Here is a 26,173-nt window from a genome sequence, read left to right as displayed (position 1 = left end):
CGCCCCCCTCAGCACCCCCCGTTCCCAGCGTGTCTCGCGCGGCCCCGCCGGAGCCGCAAGATGGCGGACACAATGAGGGGGAGCCGCCTCTCCGCGGCCTGACCACGCCGAGCCCGCCGCCCTCCGCCGCCCCTGCGGCCCCTCACTGCCCCTCACCGCCCCTGACCGTCCCGCCTCGGCCGGCCCCGCCGTTCCCACCACCGACCGGAGCCCCGCCCGGCTGCCCTCAGCGCCGCCGCCCTCGCTCGGTGCGGCCCGGCGGGCGGGATGAAGCTGACGGACAACGTGCTGCGGAGCTTCCGCGTGGCCAAGGTCTTCCGCGAGAACTCGGACAAGATCAACTGCTTCGACTTTAGCCCCAACGGCGAGACCGTCATTTCCAGCAGCGACGATGACTCCATCGTTCTCTATGACTGCCAGGAGGGCAAGTGAGTGGCGGGGCTGGGGCTGCGGCCTTCGGGGTCCGGGGCACGGGGGTGCGAGGGGCCGTGGCGACTGCCCACGGTGGCCTTTGGGGACAAGCTGTGCCCGCAGATCTGGCCGGTGAGCTTCAGCTTGAACTTCTCTCTAGTTGTTTTTCAGCGTAGGCTTCTGAGTAGAATCCTAGCGGCAGGGATGGCAGCAGCGTGGGTTTGCCTGGTCTACGGGTGTACTTGTTATCTTGGTAAGCTGGAGATAGTGGTGATAATTTCCTAAGAGTAAGCGAAAGTTCATTTCTCTGAGAACTGAACAGTTGCTAAGCCTAAAGGGTTCAGTCTGGTCACTTTTCCAGGTCTCGGGATTGCTGCAGGTATGGAGCTGAGTTCCCGGGCTTCTCTGGGCTCAAGTCTCACTAATTGGTAAAGTGGTTGTTGTGAGCAATGTGCAGATGTGCCCTTTTAATGCCTCATTTGAGTGTAACTTCTTTCCTAAATGCTTTAAGCCAAAAGGTGCAGATGGTGTGGTGTATCACTACAGCTGTAAAAACCTGATGGTGTTTTCCATAAAATCCAGTTCCTAAGTGGTGTCTTGGATTGGTGCAGACAAACGTGTTCCTCTGTGTTTTGAATCATTTTCTCTAGTTGTGTCCTTATCTGTAAAGCACCTTGTGTGATTTTCCTGTGTCTTCGAACATTGTCTGTTTGGATGTAACCGATCAGGGTGTTGATTGATTTCTGTTACCTAAGGGTAATGAGGGTGTATTTCTGTTTCTCATTTAACTGTCCGGGTTTATCTTTCTTCTACCATTGATCACATGGTGCTCATCTTGATTTTTGATAAACTCTAAGAAATTTGCAGAGCAGTTGAGATCTGGTACTCCTGTTCAGCAGATGGAAACCTACACCAAGGGCGTTTGTAGTCTGTGAGAGTTGGAACAGTTTGAGCCAAATGGTGTCATTATGCCATTAAAATCTTTCTCTGTGCTTTCTCACGCTCTGTACAAGTGTGCATTTGTCTACTTTAAACTCTTTCAGGTTCTAAGTTTTACATGTGCTTATTGGTGTAGAGATGTAGTTCTGAGGTTGTTGGTTGTTCTTGGTGTTTTATAAAGTCAGGACTGGAAAGCATCATGTCCACACAGAGCATGAAAGGAGAAGCGTGTGTATTGTAGGACAGGGAATAGAAGGGTCAGGGTAGTGCTGGAATGAAAAAGAAATGGCTTGGGAGTGTCAAGACAGAGATATGTCAGTGTTGTATATATTTTCTAGTAAACTAGGTATTCCTAACCCTCCTGCTTTTCCAAGCAGGCCAAGACATCATACTTGCTGGGAGGAAAGATTGCCTCCTACATATTCTCTTTATTTCTGTCTATTGTATATTATTTTAGACTTCTGTGTACTTTGATTGCTTTACACATTAAATGAACTCTGATGTGAAAATATTTAATTTTGATTTATGTAAGAACAGGTAACTCTATACATATGGATTGTGCCATGGATCGTATCCCAGATCTTAATTATATACAGTAGTAGCAGGGCTGAGTGATGTTAATGCAGATGGTATTGATTGCTCTTCCCCTTTCAAACTTGTAAAGAATAGTTTGATGAGTTGGGAGGCATTTGGCTCTCTCATTCCTATCTCCATCTAAACCTGATGTGCTTTATAGTCAGAGGATTTGCTTTAATTAAGTTAAATGTAGATGAGTGGTCCTTTACTGCAGTGCTGCAGGGCAATGATAGTAGTTTCAAGGTAACTTCTGGGCTGGGATGCAGTTCTCTGGTGGTTATAAAATTTTTAAATTATTTGAAAGCTTCTCATGCACTGTCAACTGGCTTAAAAGTGTAGCTGTCATTTTTAGGGGTAGCTAAGGATGCAGGACACACTTGTTCTCCAACCTGGAAAGTTTTACTTTGCACTCGAACTTAATGTGAAGATGATGTTTCAGGTCCCTGAGTGATCATTGTTGTGGCAATTTCAGGCTTGTAGTTGGTTTATTTTTCCTTGTAAATCACAATTTCAAGAGCCTGGAACTCTCACCTGCTTAGATATAATGGCCAGGAGGAAATGAAATGTCCTGCTTGCTGGGGTTCAATGTAGGATACCCTGCTTCCTCAAATGGCCTGAAAATTAATTCATCTCCCTGTGTAAAAGTGGGAAAATCTGTTGTGTGTCCTCTGTTGATGAGCAGTTCTGTTGGTAGAATAAAAATGCAACTGTTTGGTTGTACTTAAGGAGTATCCTAACCTAGTTTGCTTTGTTTTGCCACACCAAAATGAGTTGTTCAGCTCTATGAGAGCGTGCTCGACCCCATCTTGGTGAACTTCAGCTTGTGACAGTGTCAGGACAGTTGACACAGTGCTGTGTAGCCAAGGGCTGACAGGACAAGATTATCTCCTTATCATGTATTGTTCTGGGCTTAGGCAACTGACATGAGCATCCAGTGATTTTGGTCCTGAGATTGCATTTCTATTTCAAAGTGTGCAAACAACTAAATTGTTACTAAATTTTTAACCCACCCTGCATCACCAAATCCCTCCACTGCAGGCTGGCTCAGAAGCTTAAGAGGCTCAGTGGAGTCTGCTTGGACTTGAGGAAGGATTGTGAGAACTTTTTGTGTGTTGAGATGTAGAGCAATCCCTGAGCTTGGGAACAGCCTGGTTGCACATTGGTGACCCTGCAGTGATAGAATGGTGCTCCAGTAAAGGTTTAGCTTGTGTTTTAGTGTATATCAATTGTGTGCTATTGAAACAAATAAAGTGACAAATAAAGTAAATCTGGACTCCTGCTTTACTGTGGTGGTTGCTGGGCACACCCACATTCCTGGTTGTGGTGATGTTTTACCCACAGCAGCAGTGATTCAAACCAAGGCATGAATGATGTTATAGTCCTTGCCTGTGTTTTGTTTCATCTTTGTAGCAGATTTGCCCGAGATCTTGTATTTTTCTTTGTCAATATTGCTTTTTTTGTAGGTGGACTGCATAGATTGACCTTGACTTTGGAATTGTTTTAGTGATTGTGATTTGTTGTTAAAAAGTACTTAGTTTTCTTGTTTGTGTTTAAAATAGTTGACTGGCAATAGGTCTTGTGTGCAGTGACACACTTCTCTGTGTCAGTTTACATGAGCACCTCACCTTTCATAGAACACAGAGCTCTTTTTTCTTCTTTTTGGTAGATGTACTTTTGTCCGTCTGTTGATCTTTATTGTCTCTCTCTGTATGTTAATTTATTCTAAATAGATCTTCTGAGGTTTAAACTTGTAAAAGAAAAGGAAAAGCCAAACTAGGCATGGGAGAATCTAATACATGTAATATATTTTGAGATTAGGGTTTTTTCTTGGTTTGTTGTTGGGTTTTATTCCTACCAGATTGGTCGACATCATAGCTGAGGTAACTTCAGAAAGCAGTGTGGGGAAGTATATTACACATAATGTTACAGTGTGTCAAAATATAAATTAGGTTGTGCTTTTTCAGTGTATGGCATGTTTAGATCTGAAGAATAATTTTAAAAAGTGCTGAAGTTACTGGGGAAGAATCAGTTGAGATTTGGTCTGTGGTACAGGTGGTGTGTGGCTTTGCTTTACTGCACTTGCTGTGCTGGCTTTCCCTTTGTGGGAACTTGTCTCCGGTAAGTTTGTTTGAAGTCAAAGCCCTATGACTTCTGCTGTTTGAGAATTGATATTCAAGAATGAATGTCTGTTTTTTGTTCTGATATGAAAGGTCTCCAACTTGTGCTCTTGTTTGGGTGTGTCAGGTTGAGGCTAATGAAGAAAGGAAAAAGTCCAGTGTAATATAAATTCCTTGTCTGAGGTGTAGTCTGACAAACTTTTCTCTTGGCAGCAGTATTGGTTTCGAGTACTCCTGCTGTTTGTTTCCGTTCCCATGCTGTTTGTCTTTGGTTGTGTGGGTAGAATATTTTGTGGGCCTATGTAATAACCAGAGGCATGAGTCTCTGGAATAAAAATTGCTCTCGGAAGAGACGGCATTTCTGGAGTTGATCAGTACCTTCACTGCCCCACTGCCCAGCTCTGAAACATTCATGCTCCCTCGGCTGGGAATGAAAGGGGAAGGAGGGGTGGTGGAGACCTTGTACTGCTCAAACAGGCACCACTGCTATGAGATACCCTTATTAGCCAGCTGCTTCCAAGCTTACTCTGCAGTTTGAATTTCTGGTACTGCAGTGCATTACCTGCTTACCAGACCCCCAGAAACCCAGTTCTGTAGGTTGTGTTTGCTCTCAGTAGTATTTTTCATTCTGTTGCAAAATGTTAAATTTCTTTCCCTAAGATTGGATTTAAGTATAATTCTGCAATGGTTTGGAAAAGTCCCTCTGTTACTATGTCTGTTAGAGATGACTGGTATATAGATGTATTTGGGTTAATACCCCATGAACAAGACACCCTGTTCTAAGGTTTGAAGTAACAGAGAACAAAGACAAATTATACTCAATCTAAAATAAGCAGCAGATGAATGGGGAGATTTGAATGGACAAGGGCACAGTAAGGCAGTGCTGCTTGCTTTGCTCATTATGGTAGCTCCTCCTTTTCTTTTTGCAGTAGAAGTCATAGGAAAAGGAATTTTTGGAGGAGACGCATGCATTTAGCAGGTGTTACAGAGACCTCTTCAAGCCTAGGGATCGTTTTGGAGAAACAACAAGATCCTTGTTTGAAAATAAAATACAAAAGTTTTTCTTTCTTTGTATAAAAACATCTGACTTCTTGAAACAATCATGTAATGCCTCAGTGGGAACAGGCCTTGTTGATGTGAGTTTTGTTTTGAGATTTTTTTTGCAGAGAGTGCAATTATTTGTGCTTCCTCCTGACAGACCAAAGAGGACCCTGTACAGTAAGAAGTATGGAGTGGACCTCATCAGATACACACATGCTGCCAACACTGTTGTGTACAGCTCCAACAAAATAGATGGTAAGTGATCCACTGGAGTGGAGCATATTAATCTCCTTACACTGCATGTCTGGATAATTAGAGCTAAAGATTTGGGAAAAAGTTATAACAGCTCTTCAGTGATGAGAATTCTGTCAGAGGCAGAGGAGGGAATTAATGTCCAACACTCATGCCCAGCTTGGTGCTAGTCCCTTGAGCTTCCTTACATCTTCATTCACTGCTGCAGTAACTGAGGGGTTAAACATTGTTAGGGAGATAAAACTCGGGTTCTTCATTGGGCGGCGTTGGTGTCAGTGCTGTCATCGGCCTCTGCACACGTGAGTGAGGTGGAAGGAGCAGCTGGGCCGAATGCCAGGGCTCTGGTGCACACAGCTCAGCTGCAGGGGAAGGGAGGGCAGCAGCTTCAGGCAGCTCAACAGATCACCAGCTAAGCCTCGAGGAGGTCACAGAGCTCAGTCTTGGTTTTGTTCATCGTAGTCAGTGTCTGAGAATTTTGCAATGGCTACGTCTCTTAGCACAGCACTTCACAAGTGGATTTTAACACTCTACAAGTAGACTCATAATTTCTGTAGTAGAGGTTTTGGTTTGGTTTTTGCTTTACATAGATGAAACTTAACAGTAGAGATGCTGGTACCTTCTGATGTGTGCTGGGCTACTAAAGGAATTGCAGAGGCTGTAATTTAGAGAAGATGGAAGTTAAGAGTTAGGAAGTTGGGTTAAACTAGAGCAAGCTGGGCCTGAAACTAGAGGAACAAGGAACTCTCCACCAGAATTAGATTTAATGGTGTAAAAGGTTTAAAAGTGTCACAGGAAGCACATGCCGTTTTAGTCTGTTTCAGAACCCACTTATTTTTTAAATTATATTATTACTATGTGTCACATTTTTAATTTGACTGTTATTTAATTTACAATAAGTAATAATTAACAATCTAATGAAGCATTTTAATGCTGTTTTGAATATTGAGTTTTTGTTTAGAAGCACTGGTAAGCCTTAAGACTTCAGTCTTCCTGCTGCAGGGTAGCATTATGGTGAGCACCTAATTAGAAGAAAAGAAAAACAGACGATGTGAGAATGTTTGTTGCTGTTACAAATTGTAACCTTAATAAAACCAGTGTGTTCTGTGGGAGTCCAGGTACTCTGTAGTCCCTAATGCATGTGGTCATGGGCAAGGTGCATTATATTAACCTGTTTTGCTGGTATTGGGAGGGAAAATTACCTCAGGAACATTCTATAGGAATGCTGGTGCTTGTTTGCAAGCTTTTTTCTGTTGAATGTTTTGTTGCTACCAATCTACTTGTGAAGATTTCCTCAAGACCTCTGGACTTAATTCTGTTGCCTGATTCCAGGCTGAGGTAGTAGTTTGTACAGTTTGAGGGTCTATGATACCACCCGGTACAGGAGATAACTGTACAGGCCACTGCCTTGCCTGGGACAGAGCACTGCCAGCAGTGAGCATCACGGAGGAGCGCAATTGCCCAGTGCTTCCTCTTTAGCCAAGGAGGATGGAATTCTGCATGGATACTTCAAGGATCAGGTAATGACACTTCTTGCAGGAAACCAGAGATGAGTCCTAATAGCAAGTTTGAAGCATGTTGGTTCTATCCAATGTGGGATGTGACACTGGTGTTAGGGATTTATATTTTTGGATAATCACCTCAGGTCACTTAGAGCTTTTCAGAACTGTCTGTCGCCAGTATTACATTTCCAGTTTGTTCAGTCAGCTTCTAAAATACTGGAAGTTGGTTTAGACCTCTGATATCAGCTTGATGAGCAACTTCAGGCAACAATGAGAACTTGATAGTTTTTTCACAGACGGAAACTTTTGCTGAATGAGCCTTTCAAAACATTCTGAACACAGTAGCCCCTCTGACTGTCAAAACGCCCAGTTCATGTTGCATCCTCTTGGCACATGTTCTTCTGAATCAAAAGTAGAATGTCCTTGACCCTCAGCAGGACTGGTTGTTCCAGCAGTACAGAGTCTGCACATAAACAGTAGCTTCTGTCTTTTAATAATTGTTTCCTCTTAGAAGGATTTCTTTTAATTTTGGGGAGGAAGTCTCAACAGCATGTTCCAGAATTGTGGGATACTCTTGGTATGTTCACCTATACTCAGGATAAAAGTGGCACGTGAGAAAAGTTGTGCTGCTGCTCTCGTCTATTCAATTTATGTTTAAGGGCGCTTGAAATGCACTAAGCTTTAGACTACTCTGTCCTCTTCTTAGAGCTTAGTGCAGAGAAAGTGTGAAGTTGTTGACTGTCAGATTAAACAAAAAGAAGAGAGATTTGCTAATTTTTAATGATCTTATCCTGGCTTCAAAGTATGGTTTTCTCTTTAGCTGAATGCCAGAATTTGTACATTTCCTGTGTGTAGTGCTTAGTTGGAGATTTGTTTGCTGAATGTGTATGTAGGAAAGAAAGCAATACTCATGCTGCAAAGCAATATGAAGTGGTATCAACTCTGTAAATTTGATACTCTCCATTTCGTGAGAGCAATGGAATAAAACCTGCTGCTAGTTAAATTTTAGCACCTTTGAAATTACCTTGCATAAATCACATGACAGTTATGTTTAAGATGTAACATGACTTCAGACTGTAGGAAGTATCTTTTCCTGTTGCCTAATTTTTAGTTCTGCTTAAGAACTGAGTTGGTTTATGTCTGTTTCTAACTTGATTCTCTTTAGAAGTCTTACTTGAAATTAAATTACCTGATTTAAGCACTGTGGTGAGATTACTATTGCCCTTGGGAGCAAGTTACTATGTGATCTCTTTCAGATAACCTTGGGCTGGTGGTATAATAAAGCTTATGGTTTGTTTATGTTTCAGACACAATCCGATACCTCTCCCTGCATGACAATAAATACATTCGCTATTTCCCGGGGCACACAAAAAGGTGAGATGTGGCTTGGGGGCGGGACAGGAGAAATTGAAATGAGAATGGTGATGGGCTGGACCTCCATTACACTTGGTTCATGCTGCTTTTTGCTTAGTTCAGTTATGGGTTTTTACACAGCTGTTGGGGTGGGTGTTGCTGCATTCACTTTTGGTTTGTTTCTGATGCATGTGGGTTTCTGTATTGAAGGGTGGTTGCTCTTTCAATGTCTCCAGTGGATGATACTTTTATTTCTGGATCTCTGGATAAAACTATTCGTCTTTGGGATCTCCGCTCTCCAAATTGCCAGGTAAGTTATAAAATTCACGTGCATAATATGTTGAGTTTTCAGTTGGAAGAATAAAAAATGGATGTGTGTTTGTAACAAACTAAAAATACTGCCAGAAGTGTGTGCTGCTGATTTAGTGTTGACACATTCCTGAAGGAGCCTGGGTCAGGAATCTGTACAGTGTGTATGTGTGTATGTGTCACATTGTGTAACAGCACTTGCTCTCACCTGTGTCTCTGCTGGAGAGGCACTGGGGTGGGCAAGAAATAACACCCATAGCTGATGAAACAAGAGAAGGGCTGGGTGTCATCAGCTTGTTCATCAGGCTGCTACCTTATGCAGAGGGTGTTCTCTCAGAGTTGGCATCTCTCCTGTGTTGAGAATTCATCTTATCTGAGTGTTTGTGTGTCTAAAATTGGTGCCTTGATGCAATTAAATTTGATGAAGAAACTGGCAATCTAAAGTAACACAGCAGCCATATGGTCTGCCACCTCCTTGCATCACCTCTGTTGTTGATCAGAACTGTTTGTGAGCAGGTTTGACTCGATAGCAAGACAGCAAAACTGTTTTTGTTTACTTACTTTTCTGGAATGCTTTACTCTTCTTAGTGGAAGCAGGCTTGTAAGAGCTGAGAAAAAGACAAGAACTGGCAGCAGTGGCAGGAATGAAAGATTGGAAGTAGAATATCTACCTTTAGTGGTGCTGAGTTGTTTTGTCCTGGTATCTGGGTACACAATGTTGTGCTCTCATATTTCCCCATCTCTCTGGCACTGTTTTGCTTATGAGAGAGGGCTCCTTGCTTGTTCCAGATGATGGAACTGTAAATGAAAGAGAAAGAAAAAAGTTACATTTCTTACCAAACGTTTTTATTGTTCTTCAAACCAAGCCTTTTCTTAATTTTTTCTTAATTCTGCTTTTTTTTGGGAGTATGCCTTTTATTCCAGTTTGTAGGTTTCCCTTGGGATGAATCTCCCATCTCCAAGTTGCTGCACATGAGACAGGGTTGTAGCCATGCAGTAGCCATTCTGTGACTTATGCTAGTGCCTGAACTTGTAAGAATGGTAAAACTGGGACTTGTAACTGGATGCTGCATCCATCCAAGTTTGGGAAACAGGTTTAGGAAGTGTTACTTGTAGTTTTCAGTTGGTCCGTGAGATGGCAGCCATACTGCCTGGAAATATTCCCAGGAAACCAGAGCTGGCCCACTCACCAGGACCCTGAGCATTGGCTGAGCTCTCTGCTTCACCTTCAGAGACCACAGGGAAAACTGACCTATGAGGGAAAGAAGAGAAGTAGTAAAATCTCTAGATTTACCTAAAGAGGAATGCAGAAAGAAATAAAAATGCAGGCACTTGTTAAATGTGTTACAGATTTAATAAAAGATGTGTTCTTGTTTATATGCAGTTCGTGGAAATGTTTGACTAACATGCACAGACTGGTAGTCAGGATACAGAAGATTACATATTTTGTTGGCTTTTAACAAACTTCCTCAAGTGTTTTCTATGATGTGACTTAAGGAAAAGGTAACATCAAAAATAAACACTGGTAGGAACCTATCAATTTTAATGTGTGTGAAAAATGCCATTCACTTTTGTTAAAATTCTAGGAGTTTAATAGTAATAAAAATTAAAACTATAAGAGACAATAAAAGCAAAGAATTATGGATGTCCGGGTGCCTGGAACTCTGCCTCAAAGCACACCTTCCTAACAAAGGATTACCCCTTAAAAGTAATAGCCTATTGCATATTCATATATCTCATACATGATTCAAACATTCCTTTCCAACTAGGGTGTTTCTGCTTAATTTTGACTTCCCTCCCCCATCTTGTAAATCAGTCTTCTTGGTTCCTCGACGTCTGAGCTTTCCTGATAAGGAGGCAGTAATTCTTCTCTTGGGATCTTGGTGTCTGTTGCTGTTATCTCTATCCAGTTAGGACAATGTGAAGAATTTCTTGATTATCTTTTCCATTCCTTGAGCTAGTTACAAAAAGTATCTTACATCACATCGTTTCTATTTTAATATTATGCTATAGCCTAAGAACTGTATTTACCACACTATTTAAAAGATATTAATACAGCACTACTTAAAAGGGATTAATACAGCATAACTGCCCAACATAACACACAGAGCATTGATTTTAATGTTTGTGAAGAGCCAATATTATAATGTGTATCTGTAACATCTGTAAGGTCTATTGCCTTCCAGCAGGTGTGAGGTTTCATTAAACAGGCATGTAAAGCTCAGCAGGGATATTCCCTTGCTTTCAAAGTACCTTTTTTTCCCTCTTGTGCAGCCATAAGTGGTGGAGCATTGCTGTTGATCCCAGCAGCTGTGTTTTGTGGTGCTGCTTGGAGTGGTTATCAACACAGCCGTATGAGCCTCCCTTCTCTGGAGACTTTAGGAGTGCATGACACCTTGAAGGATTTTTTGATTTGTTTTGGTGTAAACTTTGTCACTGAAGCAAATTGGAAGCCCTGTATGATGACCTAAAATTGAGAAAGCTGAGTTCTGAACCTTTGTAAAACCTCAGTATTTACAATTGAAATTAATTTGTTCCACCCCTAGTATGCTGTCCTGCTCGCAGTGGACTCAAAGGGGGGTGGTAGAAAAGTAAGCATCAGTCTTGCAAAATAATTCTGGCTATTTCTCTTTCTAGGGTTTAATGCATCTCCAAGGGAAGCCAGTGTGTTCTTTTGACCCAGAAGGGTTGATTTTTGCTGCTGGAGTCAATTCTGAAATGGTGAAGCTTTATGATCTCCGTTCTTTTGACAAGGTGAGGTACCTGACTTCCCTTTTTACATCTTTTATCTTGCAGTAAGTAATCTAAACGCAGTGCTCAGAGGCTGGATTTGTGTACTCAGGCTTACTGTCTGGGTGCCTCCTTGGCATCCAGAGAGTTCTCAGTAAGCACACATCTCATGGACAGAGATACAAATCCTAAGGTGCACTCTTAACCCATGTTAAAGTGCTAACTCTTGAACCAAACTGCAGTTCAGGCTCTTGTGCAGTTTTGGCCTTCCTTTCCTTGCTGCTTATTCTGGAAGAATGCTGGCAAAGATTGAGCCAGGACTGTCAGAAAGGATGAAAATTTCAAAGGAAACTGTACTGGTGTGGTCAGCTGAACTGAGTAAACACTGAGCAGAGTTTAGGTTTATGGTTCTCAAAACTCAGATGACAATTACACTGGCTCAAATTCTTTCTCTAACTTCATTTAGCAGCCTTGTTTGAAAACCTGTTCCTACCTTAATTTAATTTGTGCTGTTGATTGTGGTAGAGTATGAAACTGTTGGATTGAAATAGCCTATTGCACTCTTTTTTTTGTTTTGAAAACTAGATTCATATATTGAAACTTATACATATAAGAGACATGTTTGTCTTGACACTGTCTTTTGGTATCTTAGGGCTAAGGATTTCCTTTTAAAAAATCTGAGCTGTTTTCCTGCACTAAGGTTAAAGCAGATTCTTGTTAACAGCAATATGAACAGTGTTCCTCACATTTCCCATTTTCTGTCTGCAGGGGCCATTTGCTACATTTAAGATGCAATATGACCGAACGTGTGAGTGGACAGGCCTGAAGTTCAGCAATGATGGGAAACTCATCCTCATCTCCACCAACGGCGGCTTCATTCGGCTCATCGATGCCTTCAAAGGAGCTGTCTTGCACACGTTTGGGGTGAGCCTGCTGCCTCTGGTACTTGCTGGAAAACCTGGTGTTAGTTTGGGGAGCAGGTGCCCTTTGGTTGTGAGATTGCTGTGGACACACTCTCTACTACGTATTCTCCTGTTTTGTGCCATAGGGTTATAACAATAGTAAGGCTGTCACGCTGGAGGCATCATTCACACCAGACTCTCAGTTCATCATGATAGGTAAGATAATTCTTGGCAAGAATTTCAGTGCTCTGAAATTAGCCGCGTTATGTAGGGCTAAAGCTGTGTCTGTTGGGAAACAGAATGTATTTAAATAATACAATGCAGCTGTATGCTTTCTTTGCATTGACAGTGTTCTGTTTTGTTAGATTGCTCAGTGTTCTCTAGACTGAAACGTAAAAAAGCCTGCAAGAAGTCTTTTCTTCTTTTCTTACATATAAATGCTGTTCCAAAATAGCTAAGAAACCAGGAAACTGTTTTAGTGTGGGAAAACTGGTCACACAGTTTGCTAGTGGTCCTCTCCCTGTGGCTAAGATGCCCTCATATGCTGCCTCACAGCATTTTGTGGCTGTGTTGTGGCCATCCCCTGATGACCAAAGCACATGTTTGTGCTTGGGAGACTGGTCTCGTAGCTTGGTGCATTTGTTCTCACTGGTGACATTCTGGGGCAGCTGCAGTTTGTTCATGTGGCTCTTGTAAACCCCCATGTCTGTGGAACAAGTTCTTAACCCTTAATCGAAGCTGTAGGCATCAGTCTGGTGGCTCCTGGTGTATGAGTCCCCTGGCCCTCTGCAAGATAGACTCCTGAGGGAAGCAGGTGGCAAAAATCAGCTTCAAACTCCTGTATAGCCTGGTGCTGTACCTTGGGCACCCCACAATGAGCACTTCAGTCACCTGCTGCCCAACAGGACCTTTGGACACAAGTCAGATGAGTCTGTATGGTGATGGCCCATCCTAGAACTTTATATTTTCTTCTTATTTCTGTGGCTGATGTATCAACTATGTTTAACCTTGTGCAAATTTGATATCCAGATCCTCATTTTTCCTGTATGAGTGATGGTCTTGGCAAAACTCCCGTTCTTTTGTTCTGGCTGAGAACTTCCTGATTGCAGAGAAGTGGGGTGGGGTTTTTGTTTAGTTTGTCTCTGGAGAGCACTTTATTGCACATATTTACCTTCCTGTTGTGCTCTTCCAAATTAAAACAGTAGTCGAAGTTCCAAACCACTTATTCCTGTTCAGTTTTTACATACGTTAAAGTTGCAACTTGTGCTTCTCAATTTTTTTTCCTGAAAGGCTACAGACATAAATACAGAAGGAGAAGAAAATGCTTTGCATTTTTATTAGGAATCCTGTTTAAAATGAGTCTAAAGCAGAACTGAATTAAAAAGCTCTCAGTTCTCAGCCTCAGAATTTGAAAAATGTAATTTTGAAGTGGAAAAACTTGTTCCATTATAGTCATGTGGAGAGTCGATATCTCCGGGGGAGCTTCTGATATTTGGCTTAGTTCATTGAAATCTGGTTCTCTTCCATGGTGAAAGCTTTGGCTTGATTTTATGCCCACAGAGTGAGACATTTACCTGTGTCTGAACTGAGAACTTGTGTGAACAATGACTCTTTCCCCAGCACTTGGCCTCTGCACATTGGTGCAGGTAGGCCAGGGTCTCTCCTCCGAAGCTGGAGGTGTCAGGTCTCCTTTCCTACTGGGTGGCAGTAGTTAACATTTTTGCCTGAATAATGTTGCCCTGTTGTGTAGTTGAGTCTCTGCAGTGCAAAGATAAAAACCTGCCATTTGGATACAGGTGTTTCAACTCAATGATGTTTTGTACGTGCCCTTGTGGCACTTGAAGAACTCTAAAGGTTGTATTATGAAGTTGAGACCTGCCTGTTCCTAAAGTTCTGACAGAAAAAAATGTTCTTTCTTTCCTCTGCTGATATCTCCAGTGCATCTTACATATCTTGTTTTCCACTCCTACCTTCAGGTTCAGAGGATGGGAAGATTCATGTTTGGAATGGAGAAAGTGGGATGAAAGTGGCTGTCCTAGATGGAAAACACACAGGTCCTATAACCTGTCTGCAGTTCAATCCAAAATTCATGACTTTCGCTAGTGCATGTTCCAATATGGTAAGGAAATGGGCTTTAAGTTCCTCTGAGCCCCATGAGGTGCTGACCCTTCCAGAGATGAATCTGAGAAGGCTCAGTGCCTCTCATGTGTGCTTGCAGAAGGTGGCAGCTCCTACAGGTTGCTGTAGGAGAGATGTGTTTGCTATGAACAGATGTTTTCTTTCCTCCTCTGCAGGCCTTCTGGTTGCCGACTATTGACGACTAATTCCTGCGCTGCGGCCGCTGTGGATGGCGCCATGCTGCTAACAGCAGCACGTCATTGCAAGCATAGTTCTGGAATTGCCTACATCTCCTAGACTGTGTTCCTGTTCTTGCATATTTTCCATGTCTTACCTTTATCTACAGCATTCCGTTGTGAGGACTGCTCCTCTTGGCCTCCTGGCACGCTAAAGAAGCAGTATGCTACAAGTTCTTACCTTCCAAGCCCAGCAGGCTTTAGCCTAAGATGGAACTGACACAGTGTTATTTCTTAGAGCCTTGAAGTCTGTTATCTACAAAATGTTTGTGGCATTTTTTAAAGCTGTAATTATGTGTTTTCCTGCTGTAAATGCACAAGGCTATTGATGTTCCAATGTGGAGCGTGCAGTTCCTTTCCATAAGTGCATGTTTTTAACGTCTGGCATCTCTGGTTTCACTGCAGTCCACAGATGCAAATACTTCTGTGCCAAATGTGAACACTGACAGTTTTCAACGGCAGATGCTGGATTCTCTTGCAGTGGAACATGCACCAGAAGTGTGGGTAGCTGTGAACGTACCTCATACATCTTGTCATCCTCTTTTTTTTTTGGCAATTTAGTGTGCAACTGCACAGGTTTCATCCACTATCAGAGATTGCCAAAGCGTCCCTGCTGTTTGCTGTGTCAACATCCTGGAGGTGCAGAGAGCACTGCTGAGGTCCAGCCAGTGTCCTGAGCAATAAAGGAGTCTGTCAGCAGAAGATGGAGAAACCACACTGAGACTGAAAGCACAGTCTGCCTGTGTATCTTCCTTATGTACCATCTTGGCTGATCTTACTTGTAAATATCATGGGGTGGGTGGGCAGTGGGAATGGGCCATATTTTTTTACTTTTAGATATAAAAGAATATGATGTGGGCCAGTAATGTGAGGTGTCTAGGCTGTTTACTTTCACCGATGCAGTTTTCTGCCCCCTGGTTTGTAAATAAGCTCCATGCAATTCATCCCACAGCAGGCTTAGACTGGTATCCCTTTGTTGTTTGGTAAAACTGATTTGGGTAGTCCATCTCACAGTTTGGCACTGGTCTGCAGGTTTTTGGTGATAGCTCCAAAAGAGCCATACATCCTTTGTCAGATGTTGTCTTCAGAAATTAATTTTAAAAATCTTAGACATGACTGTGCTGACTCTGCTTTGCTGTGACCCTGCTCCAAGGAATGCCCCTGCAAAGTGATGGGGAGGGACATGCTCTCCTGCCTCAGGGGCTTGTAGCACTGAAAAGCTGGCTGGCTGGTCTTCAAGCCCAGTTCCAGGGTTTTTTTTCCTGAAATGCTGCTTCAATGGAATGCATTCACCAGCAAGCTGGGACAGGCCTGGCAAAAATGTAGTGTTCACTATATTCTTGCCTTTCCAAACACAGTTTGGAAAGTTGTGCTTGGGAAGTCTGTTCTTTCCCTTGCCCAGTCACATGTGCTTCCCTGCTCGTAAATATGAAAAGCTGGCAAGGTGACAAGACAGTAACAGGCATGTTCTCTCTGCTCTCCAGGGCCACTCCATACTGGCAAGCCATGCTGGAGCGTTTTCCTTAGGTCAGTTTCCTGATGTTCCCCTGTTGCAGCAAAGTTCATCTCAGCTGTATATGGTTCACATCATGACTCCCTGGAAAAGTAAATGCCTTGTAGAACAGCTGCTTCTGTTTTGCTTTTTCTTGCATATTTTTTGTCCCCTCCCAGTCCTTGTCCACAGAAAGGTGCTGTGCTAAGAGCTGGGGACAGGCACTGAGCATTTCTGCGCTGCTGGTTTGGTTCAGGTTGCAGCACTTGGCTGTGGCAGTGCAGGAGCCCTGCCCACACGGGGCAGGCTCACACCTTGGTGCTCCATCTGTGCTGTGGTTGTGGCTCTGCTGCTGCTTCCACATGGGGCATTTCTAACCACAGGTCTGCAATGTGAGTTTGCCATCCTCCAGCAGAGTGATGGATGCTTTCCCTCTGCCACACAGGCCTGCTGCTGGAGATGCAGATGAGAGGTTCATGCCACCCCTCTTCTGTGCTGTCCCACCGTCGCCTATAAATAAAACTGCCCCATGCAAAGGGAGGTGGTTTTCTCGGGGCTCGGTCACTTAAACTCAGCAGTGTTGCATTTCAGGCTGTTTGGTGCTATTTTACCTTCGTTGGTATTTGCAGTGCTTTATAAAATACAGATATTTGGGGTTTGTAGTGTGTTTTAACAGTCAAACTTCAGCGTCCAGTAGTAAATTATCTTTGAGGTTTTTCAAGTCTTTTGCCTGAGGAAGTGAACAGATAGCCTCTGGCCATATTCCTTGTTACTTCTGACAGAGAAGCATTTGCAAGTCTTTTATTCTATAAAAGCTCTTTGTTAATGTGGTTTTGAGCGCTTGTCTAGAGGTTGTTGTTCAGCTCTCTTCTGCTTGCAGTGTTGTAAAACATGGTGTTTTGTGGCATGGAATGTTGAAGAAAAAGGGAACCGGAGGAGTGGTTTAGGAGGATACACACACAAGCACATCAGTGGGTTTCTGGAGTGAAGAGGGATGTTCAGGCTCATGCAGTAGTTCTCCATTCAGGGTGGCAGCTGAGCGCCTTCCCAGGGCCCACTGCCACCCACGGAGGTAGAGATATCTCTGTTGATGTAGCATGGAGTGCTTTCCATCTGGCTATAGAAGAGGGGAATGTGCCAAGTGTTGTCAGGAAACATGAGGATTGTGTGTTTCAGACAGTTGGACAGGAAAGGTGAATAAAGCTTTTAGCTTTCAGCTTCTGTGTGCTTCTCTAGGAGTCCCAGGGCTGCAGTTCCTGTGTTCTTTAGGGCTGCCAGCTAATGAGAAACAGATCTGATGAAAAACAGCCTTCCCAGGTCTGACAGTGGCCAAGCAGCAAACAGCATTCCTCCTCCAAATCTGACAGGTAAATCCTCCCCATGTTCTTTGGGATGAATTCAAGACCTTTCTCCAAAACAAGGGGGAAATGAGACTCAAGAGCCCACCTCTAAGTCAGCAGTGTGGTGGCTAAGCACATCTGCCTGGGCTGTAGGAGATTTCAGGTGTAATTCTCCAAGTCAGTCTTGAAAGATTTTTATTACTTTATTGAAGCTCTCAGGTCCTGGATTTGTGCCCCAGTCCCTTTGTGCTTTGGAGGGTGCAGGAGTGATTGAGTGACAAATTTGGAAGCAGCAGGGTATCTTTTTCCAATGCCTCTTGGCTATTTTAGCACTTTAAGAGACTTCACCTTGGTTTTGGGTCAGGGGCAGGAACCTGGTGAGCCTTTCACAAACTGGTCTCTGTGGTCGTGAGCTGCTCTAGGGAGTTGGACTCCTCGGTGGTATCTGCCAGTGAGTGTAAATACGTAAAGTCAAATTATGTTTTGTCACAAAATACTACCTATGTGGAGAATTCAATGTTGTGGCTGTGACCAATAAATATTTTGTAGAGAGACCACTTGAGTGCTGTAAATTCTGCATTTGTCCAGTGTGATACAACTTGCTGGTTTCTTAGAGGGGGAATGTTAAACTCATGCACTTTTTAAAAATCTCCCTTTGTTTTGGAGAGTCAGAAATTACGTAGTGGAAATTCCAGTTCTTTGAAGTTACCCCTCCATAAATTGCCCATTTTAAGAGGGTTTTTTTGCCTATGAATGTACCAGGATAGGGAAGCCTTGTGACAGCTACTTATGGAGCTGTGGTGCTCTAGGTAAGGAGGTGTTCACAGCAGCCTGTGGTCTGAATGGAAGTGCTGAGCTCTTTCTCAGCAAGGTGAGAAAATAACTTCCTGAATTTGGGTGGCAGGAATCTTGGGTAATTACAGTTAATGCCTATAAATGTGTTACAGCTACTGAAGGGAGGAGAGCAGCCAGTGTCATTACCATGGGTGAATCCTCATGTGCATTGTTTTCAGGTCAAAGTTAAGAGGATGGAAGGAGAGAAATGTTTTTTATTCTACCCCTTGCCTAAAACATGAGCAGATAACTAAGAATACTGCCCAATTCCTGGGGGGAGTTTCCTCCCACTGCTGGAAACAGTCTGTCAGCATCAAGCCCTTGCAACAGTTCTGGTAAGGGGATGCTTCTGGTGACAAGCAAAGACAAATTAAAAGCAAAAACCCCCCAGTGATTTTCTGAGGCTGTTTTCCTCCAGCCCAGATCTATGTAAAACCCCCAGCAGGAATAACACCACAGTAAGATGCATGGGAAAAAAAAAACGAAGTACTTTTATTTGGACTTTTCATCCTTGGGGAACTTAAACCACACACTGGGGTTTGGCTGCTTCTCTAGGGAATCCTGGAGCCTGTGTAATGAACAATGAAAACCAAACTGAGGACCTGGGGAGATGGGAAGCTTGTCCAGACCTGAATTTGCCTGGCTAATAAACAGGTTGGGAAGCAGATCCTCAGAGTTTAAGACAACTCTGGGATGTCTGCTGCACTGTGTTTCTCCTGGAATAGGTGCTTGAAATTCAGCACTGCAGACAAATTGCAACAAACCGGTTTTATTTTACTTGGAGCTCTTCTACTGAATCAGCTGGTGCACTGAACACCTTGGTTCTCATCAGTGCGCTGCTGCAAAACCTGCTTTGCTATCAGAAATGACCTGAATAGACAAAGTGTCAGCAAATGTGGATTAAGATTTGTTAGAAATCTGTACACTGTGTTACTAACACACTTCAGTGTTCTTAAATAAGAGTAAGGCACATATCTTTGCACAGGAGGCTTCTGTACACCAGGGTGAAGCTTCACCTGGCTACATCCTCTGGGTTTGAGGTCCTGCCTACAAATGGCAACTGTCTGGGCTACTGCTCCAGCATTCCCATGCCACAGGCACAGCTGTGACCAATGCTGTCTTGGCAGCAGCTCCCAGGTTTTCAGCACATCTCACATTACAGCAAATGGATACGAGAGATGCTTTAGCTTATGCGTCCAGTTCAGCTTAGTTCAAGTCTGATTAAAAGCCAGCTCTTCAGACTGGCTGGATCTCAATTGATCCTTATTGTTCAATATTAAAAAGGGAGAGGGATCAGTAGAAATATGGATTTGAGTGTCACTGTACCGCAAAGCGCTCAGGAAAAGTGCCTTTTGGTTTGCATGGCCCCCTTTGCAGGTTCTCCTTGGTCCAGCAATGAGAAAGGGGAGTGATTTGTTGCCCACTGTGATCTTCTTGCATGTTGTTAAGGAGCTAATCTTGTTCATCCTGTGCCAAGTGCTGGCTGTGCATTTCAGGTTCCACTGCAAATGGCTTTGCTGGAAGAGCAGCAGAAGTGCCTCAGTCTCAGGCTGATGCAGAATGGCACCAGAGTAAGGGAACACAGAGATGCTGTGTGTCATCCTGACAGTCAGTCCTCTTCCCTGTTGTGTAGTGGGATGACAAATACAGAGATGTCATCATAGGATGCCTCGTGGCTGTCATCCAGCATCCACTGGTGGCCTCTCTTCTTTCCCCTTGCCCTGCATACCAAGCACTTGGCCAGTTCTAAAAACCTGTGGGTAGAAAAATGCAAGGGCTAATATAGCAACTATTCCCCTTACGTACAACGTTGAGATGTGACTTTATGTTGTCAAAATAACAAGGTTTTTTAAGACATCAGCTTAGTAATTGTTACTTTAGGATGGGAACAGATTAGTAGGCAGTTTCCAAAGCCACAGAAAAGAGTGGTCATGCCAGAACTGACCTGGAAGCAGTGGGATCTCAGCCTTCTTTAGGTCTGACCAGGTTCTTTGGGAGGGAAAAAAAAGGCAAAGCTGGTGTTACCTTTGAGGATCTGTCCTGTTTTCTGCAAGGAAGCTCCTGACCACATGGGCCACCTCGTCATTGCACAGAACATCCCAAAGGCCGTCAGTTGCCATGATGAGGACATCATCTTCCTTAATGTCATGCAGAGCAAAGTCAAATACATTCACCTGGAAAGCAGAGGAGTAAATCTGTGACAATTCCTACAATGTAACAGAGGGGTCAGGGAGATGAGACTGCCCCTGAGAGATGACACACTGGGACCAGGGTGCTTGGAGAAATGCTAAGACCTGCCCAGTCTTTAAAAGGTGCATCCTTCAGAGGAGCAGCTTGTTTAATTCCACCCTACAATTCCCATGTGCTGTGACTGACCTTAGGAATGCAGGAGAGGAAGGGTTTGACTTCAATGTTGGTGTCGATGACCTTGAGTTGGTGATCCCCCAGGCCTCGAGAGACAGCCAGAGTGCCCAGCAGGCGAGCCTGGCCCCAAACAAAGCAAAACAGGATTGAAATGTCAGGGTGTGGGGCCTTTCAAGGCTGGTGTGTGGCTTGTCCTGACTGATCTATGTGTTGCTTTAGGACCTTTCTCCAAGCATCACCCAGAACAGCCTCTGGAGACTTTGGAGATGGAGGAATGATCAGAAGCGATGGCCTGATGGGAGTGTGGAAGCAGCCTGACTGGATGGCTCCATGTGGCCCAGGGTGTGCTCTGGAGTTAGTACATGTGCTCTGGCTAATGCTACAGACCTCAGGAGGCCCATGGTGGCATCTGCTCTTGGCTTGAGGTGGCAAGAAAGACAGTTGGGCTGGTTGGGGGATGTCTGTTTGTCCTGGCAAAGGAGGTTCTGCACTGACTCAGTAAAGGGGGTGGCACATGGGCTGTAGTGCTGGGGGAGGTGATGGGACTTTCTGCTCACTCCCAGCAGGCAGATGCTGGATGGGTGCAGTCACTGCTTCTCCCTACCTCCTCCTTCCCTCTCCAGGCTCATTTCTCAGCCTCCCCTCAAGGAGGACAGTTTCTGGGAAAGGCACTAGAGCTAAAGGAGACAGTCCCAAGTGGGAGCTGATGAAGTTCTCATCTGAACTGAGTTCTGAGTGCAAGCCCTGTGTGCTGCTCTCTGCTCTGCTGTACTCTGGAGGAGGGAGCTCCAGAGGGCTCTGGGTTACACCAGCAAGGCAGCAGAGAAAGCTGCTGTATCCAGGCTGTGGGACTGTGCTGTGCTGCAGAACACCAGAGCTCCAGGTCTGCTCTAGTGCCCCAGAGTGTGACATGAGTGACAGGGACACTGAGGACACCCAGAAGACTTGCCTGTGCCTTCCCAGTGTGTAAAGCTTTAAGCTACCTGCTTCCCGTGACCATGGACAAGAGGATACTTGAGGTCAGCCTTCTCCACCGTCTTGTACCCCCTGGAACAGAGAATTCACTGTTGATTTGGGATTTGTCTGACTTGATAGTACAACCCAGCCAGAGCATTTTGACTCTGATTGACCCTTGTGGTGTCCCCATGCACAGGCACTGAGGATGGGGCAAGGTGCTCCTCACTCTCCCCTTCCTCCCCAGCTTGTACTTGCACCAGTTTGGAACTGCCTGCACCAGCCCCGTGCCCATAGGTGCCAGAAGGACCATCCTGACTGTTTTCTAACCACCCTGCCAGGGCCTTGGAGGGAGCTGCTCACAGCATTCTTCCCTACCATCATGCTGCTGCTCTCACTAGCAGGATGTGCCCCTTCTCCCCTCACTTCCCCATGGGTGTGAGCAGTAAAGCTGCCCTGTGCTGAGCCTTGCAGGGCAGAAGGGACTCACCAGCCCTCCATGAAGTAATCCCGGTACAGGACTTTGTGGCCCACATCATCTCCCTTCAACCTCCGTGGAAACTCAAAGCGGGTGAATTCACCAGCCAGGAGCTTGGGGAAAAGGAAAGCCTGGAGGAGGGAATGGAGGGGTGAGCATGGACAGGTTCTGCTTCAGTGGAGTAGGGCAGCAGAGCTGCTTCCACCTCAGGACTGGCACTCCCAGCAGCAGAATGGAGACCAGAATTGGGAAAGCACATTCCCATGAGGACATAAACATCTCCCATATTTAAGACTGTTGGCTGAATTTCTACCCCCGCCCTCCCTAGCTAGTTCCAGCTGACATTACGGCCACACAGTGGCCTTCAAGGAAAGCTGAAGGTCCTCTTGCCACAGGCTCTCTCTGGCCCAGTGGGATGCTTGCTGGATTGTCTGATGTGTGGAAGGAGTCACTCACCAAGTGCTGGATTCGCTGCCTCTCTGACTCAGGGGTGAACTCGCTGCTCATGGGCACAATGCTGTCCTTCAGGACAAGAATTGCCCTACAGGCGGGAAGAGGCAAAGGTCAGCTGTGCCAGAGAATAGCTGTGCACCCAAAACTGTTAAAAAATGCCACTGTATTTCAAATAACTCCATTGCAATTGCACTGTTGCAGCAGACAACTGTGCTTGCCTGGTTTGACAGTGGTCAAGCTCACTGTTAGAGGAATGGGGGGCCACAGCCAAGTGAGGGAAATCACCCCTCACTTTGAAACACCTGCCAGGCTGAGTGGGCTGCTGCATTACCACCCCAAGGCTGTGTTTAGGCAGCTTTAGTCCCTTGAAATCCCCAAACTGTTCCAGAAGGCATGAGATCACCTTTTTTCCAACAGGTCCTGTGCCAGGCAGGAGGGGGATGGCTGAGCTACACATTTACTGTCTGTAGGATTAAATCAGAGCTGTGCTTTAACCTGGCAGCTAAACAACACACACCCACTCACTCATTCCCCCACACCCAGTGGGATGGGGCAGGTAACTGGGAAAAAGATAAGTAAAATCTGTGAGCTGAGAGAAAGAAAGTTTTTAGGACAGGAACAGAGGGAAAATCATAATGAGAAAATAATTATAGAAAACAACTGATGCAGAGTGCATTTGCTCACCACCTTCTGACTGATGCCCAGCCACTTCCCCAGCAGTGGCCCCAGGCCACCTTTCCCCTCAGTTCACACACTGAGCATGGTGCTATGTGGTCTGGAACATCCCTTGGGTCACTTGGGGTCAGCTGTCCTAGCTGTGTCCCCTCCCAGCTTCTTGTGCCCCCAAACCTCCTTGCTGGTAGGGTGAGAAGCTGCTGAGCAGTGCTTGCACAATTCAAACATCAGTGGGTTTCCAACAGTGTTCTCTAGAACTCTGTCCCAGCTGAGACCAGGAGAGAAAGATGCTGGAAACCTTGTTTAACTCCCAGCTCTCATCCCCAGCAACTTCCCCCTTTTATTATGACTCACCTGCTGTCCCCAGCATTGGCCACATAGAGCTTTCCCTGGAAATAAAGGGCAGCCAGAGCAGTGCAACCTCCTGTCTGGTTTGTAGCTTCCATCTCCTGGCCAATAACTTCATCCTGTTGGTTTCAACAAGTTTGGAGACTGGCATGATCTGGGCTGCTGCTTTCTACACACTGTCTCATCCCTCCCAGCAGAGATCCAGAACCAAAACTGACTGTGGATGGGCCACAGGAAACCAGCAAAATAACAGGCAATGTTGCTTCTGTACAGCCTACACAGCTGCTGCTCCTGGAGTACAGATGCTTTAGGAGGGTGATTGGGGAGAGCTCAGCGTTGTAGGTGCTGTATGAGTGTGACAACAGCCACCTGCCTGCCCTACAGAATTGTTCAGAGCTACTGCAGCTTTGCTCTGGGTCAGCACTGCCAACACACAACTCTGACCCGGCATGATCTCAGCACATTTAAAGGTTTGGCCCAATGTTCCAGCCTACTCAGCAAGCAGAACAGCAGACCCTGCCCTTCCAGGGCTCAGGGAGGGGCAGACTGTGGCTCCCTGGGCCAGCAGGACTGGTGCCCTGCATGGGGTACTCACACATTCCTGGAAGGCATTCTCCAGGGCTCCCACCACCAAGTCTGCTGCATGGATGTGCTTCTCCTCCACGAACTGGGGGTCACTGTCACAAACGCAGCGCCCACTGAGGTGCATGGGGGGCTGGGCCTCGGTGATGCCTCCCACAATCTCCTCCAGCTTCTGCTTGATGCAGTAGTGCAGATAGTTGGAGGCGATGATGGCAGCGTCTGGGCCACCGTGGCCATCAAACAGCGCCCAGTAGTGACCAGTCAGAAACTGCCGTGAGGAAGAGGGAAAGACAGCGGCTGAAGAGGTTGTACAAAGGGCAGGCTCAAAGCCAGGATGCCACTGTATGTGTTTTGCCTGACTTTTCCACCCCAGCTTCCATTCCCTGCCACTGGTAAATCTCCTTAAAGTCAAGTGAAGCCCACGTGTTGCTCTGCTAGACCCTGAGCATCTGGATTTGCACCACACTCCCTCATGTGCTGTACTGGGGGAGATGGGGCCATTTCACAAGAAGTGCAGCAGAGCCTGGTGAGAGCATCCTGTGTGCCCAGCTCACGCTGCTGCCCAAGTGATTGCAAGACACACTGGCAAGGGAGGATGGGAAAGGTGAGGGCACCAAGGGCTTGGATGACCTCAAATGCTGCAAGTCATGGGCCACAGAAGTAGAAATGGCATTTAGAGAGCTATATACTTGCTGGCCACAGGGTACACGGGTCCCCTAAATACATCCAAGGAAGGGTTTTAGCATGTGGGCATGTAGGACTGATGGAGCAATCAGTGTTTCCCGAACCTCCGCCCTTCGGTGGCAGAAAGAGGCTGGCAGCAAGGGGAGCACAGCCTGCCTGGGGGCAATACCTGTGTGGAGCACAGGATCAGCCATTCCTCATCCTCCTCCAGGCCTGGCTCTCTCCTCCGGACAGAGATCTGACAGCAGGCTGCCTGGTCCTCATTGAACTCCGACTTCTCGGCATTGATAACCCTGCAAACACTCCAGGTAAGGTGTGGGGACACACTGCACCTCTGCTCCCAGGCAGCTGTGCTGGCTGCTCTGCAGCCCCTGCAAACAGCTGCACCTTGCCCCTCCTTTCCAGCCCCATGCTCCCTGCTCCCTTTTCAAACTCAAGGATCTCTCTGCTGATGACTGAAATAGTACGTCATTATGAGCAGCAGGGGAAAGCCCAGCTGGGGACACAGAGACCTGCACCCTGGCCTCAGGCAGCCCTCGTCAGCAGCCCACACCGAGCCATTTCCTTGTTGACACAGTGCATTGCAGAACCACCACCCTTGCTTTTCCTTCCAGCCTTGATAATGTTTGTCCCTGGATGGGAGTGGGCTCTCCTTGCATTTCACGCTGTACCATCCCAACACCGTGGGGTCATGACGTGGTCTGGCCAGGACGTGGGAACAGCTCCTGCCTGACCCATCCTCTCTGCCATCTAAAACATCAAACCAAGAGATCTCTAAAATCGTGGCCATCCCCTTCCTTCGTTTTAAAGACACTCTGCCAAGAGCGGTGCTGCTCTCGGGGCTGCCCCGGCCACTTGTCACAGCGCTGGAGCCGGCACTGCGGCTGGCAGGGGTGGCCAGGGCTGTCCCCGCCGGCCCCGGCAGGAACGGAGAGGGGCCGGAGGATTCACCGCCACGCCAAACCTCCTCTGGGGCAGAAAGCCGCTCTCTCCTCGCCCGCAGCTGCTGCAGGAGGGCGAGCTGTGCCTGCGGGCGACCGCTCCGGGCCGGGGCGGCTGCAGCCGAGGGGCGCAGCCAGGGCAGCTGGGAGCGACCGCCCGGGCACCCCGCCAGGAGTCCCCTAAGCCTCGCCGCACCCTCGACACCCCCTAAACCTGCACTGTTCCCCGGTATCGGCACCCGGCAGCGCCCCTCGCCCCGCCCGGAGCCCCTCCCGGAGCGGCCCCGCTGCCGGCTGCACTCACTCGGCGTATCCCGCGCCCCAGGGCAGCGGCCGCTCGGGCGCGGCGCCCCGCACGGCCCGCCCGCCCCGCGGGGCCTCCTCGCCGCCGCCGGGCAGGAACTTGGGCCGGCGGTAGCGCAGGGCGGGGGGCGGCGGGCCCGGGCCCGGTGTCGGGGCTCCGCCGGGGCGCTCCGCGGGGCCGCCCCGCCGCCAGCGCCGCAGCCACTCGCCCGACATGGCGGGGCAGGTGCGGCTCCTCCCGG

The 26,173-nt window shown here is 46.4% G+C and overlaps 2 protein-coding genes across 2 annotated transcripts; one reads left to right on the top strand and one right to left on the bottom strand.

Annotated features, from left to right (window-relative positions):
- Window positions 1-29: 29 nt before the first annotated feature.
- Window positions 30-16,107, top strand: WDR82 (WD repeat domain 82). The gene is made up of 9 exons (XM_059856331.1): window positions 30-428; window positions 5,242-5,339; window positions 8,143-8,209; window positions 8,399-8,498; window positions 11,135-11,251; window positions 11,996-12,151; window positions 12,276-12,345; window positions 14,106-14,248; window positions 14,424-16,107. Exons 1-9 carry the CDS (start codon window positions 268-270, stop codon window positions 14,451-14,453), a joined length of 942 nt encoding a protein of 313 aa, XP_059712314.1. The 5' UTR covers window positions 30-267; the 3' UTR covers window positions 14,454-16,107.
- A 2,506-nt stretch (window positions 16,108-18,613) lies between these two features.
- On the bottom strand, window positions 18,614-26,162 carry PPM1M (protein phosphatase, Mg2+/Mn2+ dependent 1M). The gene is made up of 10 exons (XM_059856329.1): window positions 25,933-26,162; window positions 24,857-24,980; window positions 24,017-24,271; window positions 23,428-23,540; window positions 22,402-22,486; window positions 21,958-22,076; window positions 21,497-21,560; window positions 20,526-20,633; window positions 20,175-20,323; window positions 18,614-19,903 (listed from the first exon to the last, which is right to left on the bottom strand). Exons 1-10 carry the CDS (start codon window positions 26,145-26,147, stop codon window positions 19,759-19,761), a joined length of 1,377 nt encoding a protein of 458 aa, XP_059712312.1. The 5' UTR covers window positions 26,148-26,162; the 3' UTR covers window positions 18,614-19,758.
- Window positions 26,163-26,173: the final 11 nt, after the last annotated feature.

Source organism: Haemorhous mexicanus, chromosome 11, assembly GCF_027477595.1.
Source record: "Haemorhous mexicanus isolate bHaeMex1 chromosome 11, bHaeMex1.pri, whole genome shotgun sequence".
In the NCBI taxonomy this organism is placed as follows: domain Eukaryota; kingdom Metazoa; phylum Chordata; class Aves; order Passeriformes; family Fringillidae; genus Haemorhous; species Haemorhous mexicanus.
The sequence above is the reverse complement of the archived record's forward strand: the minus strand, read 5'-3'. Positions and strand labels throughout refer to the sequence as shown.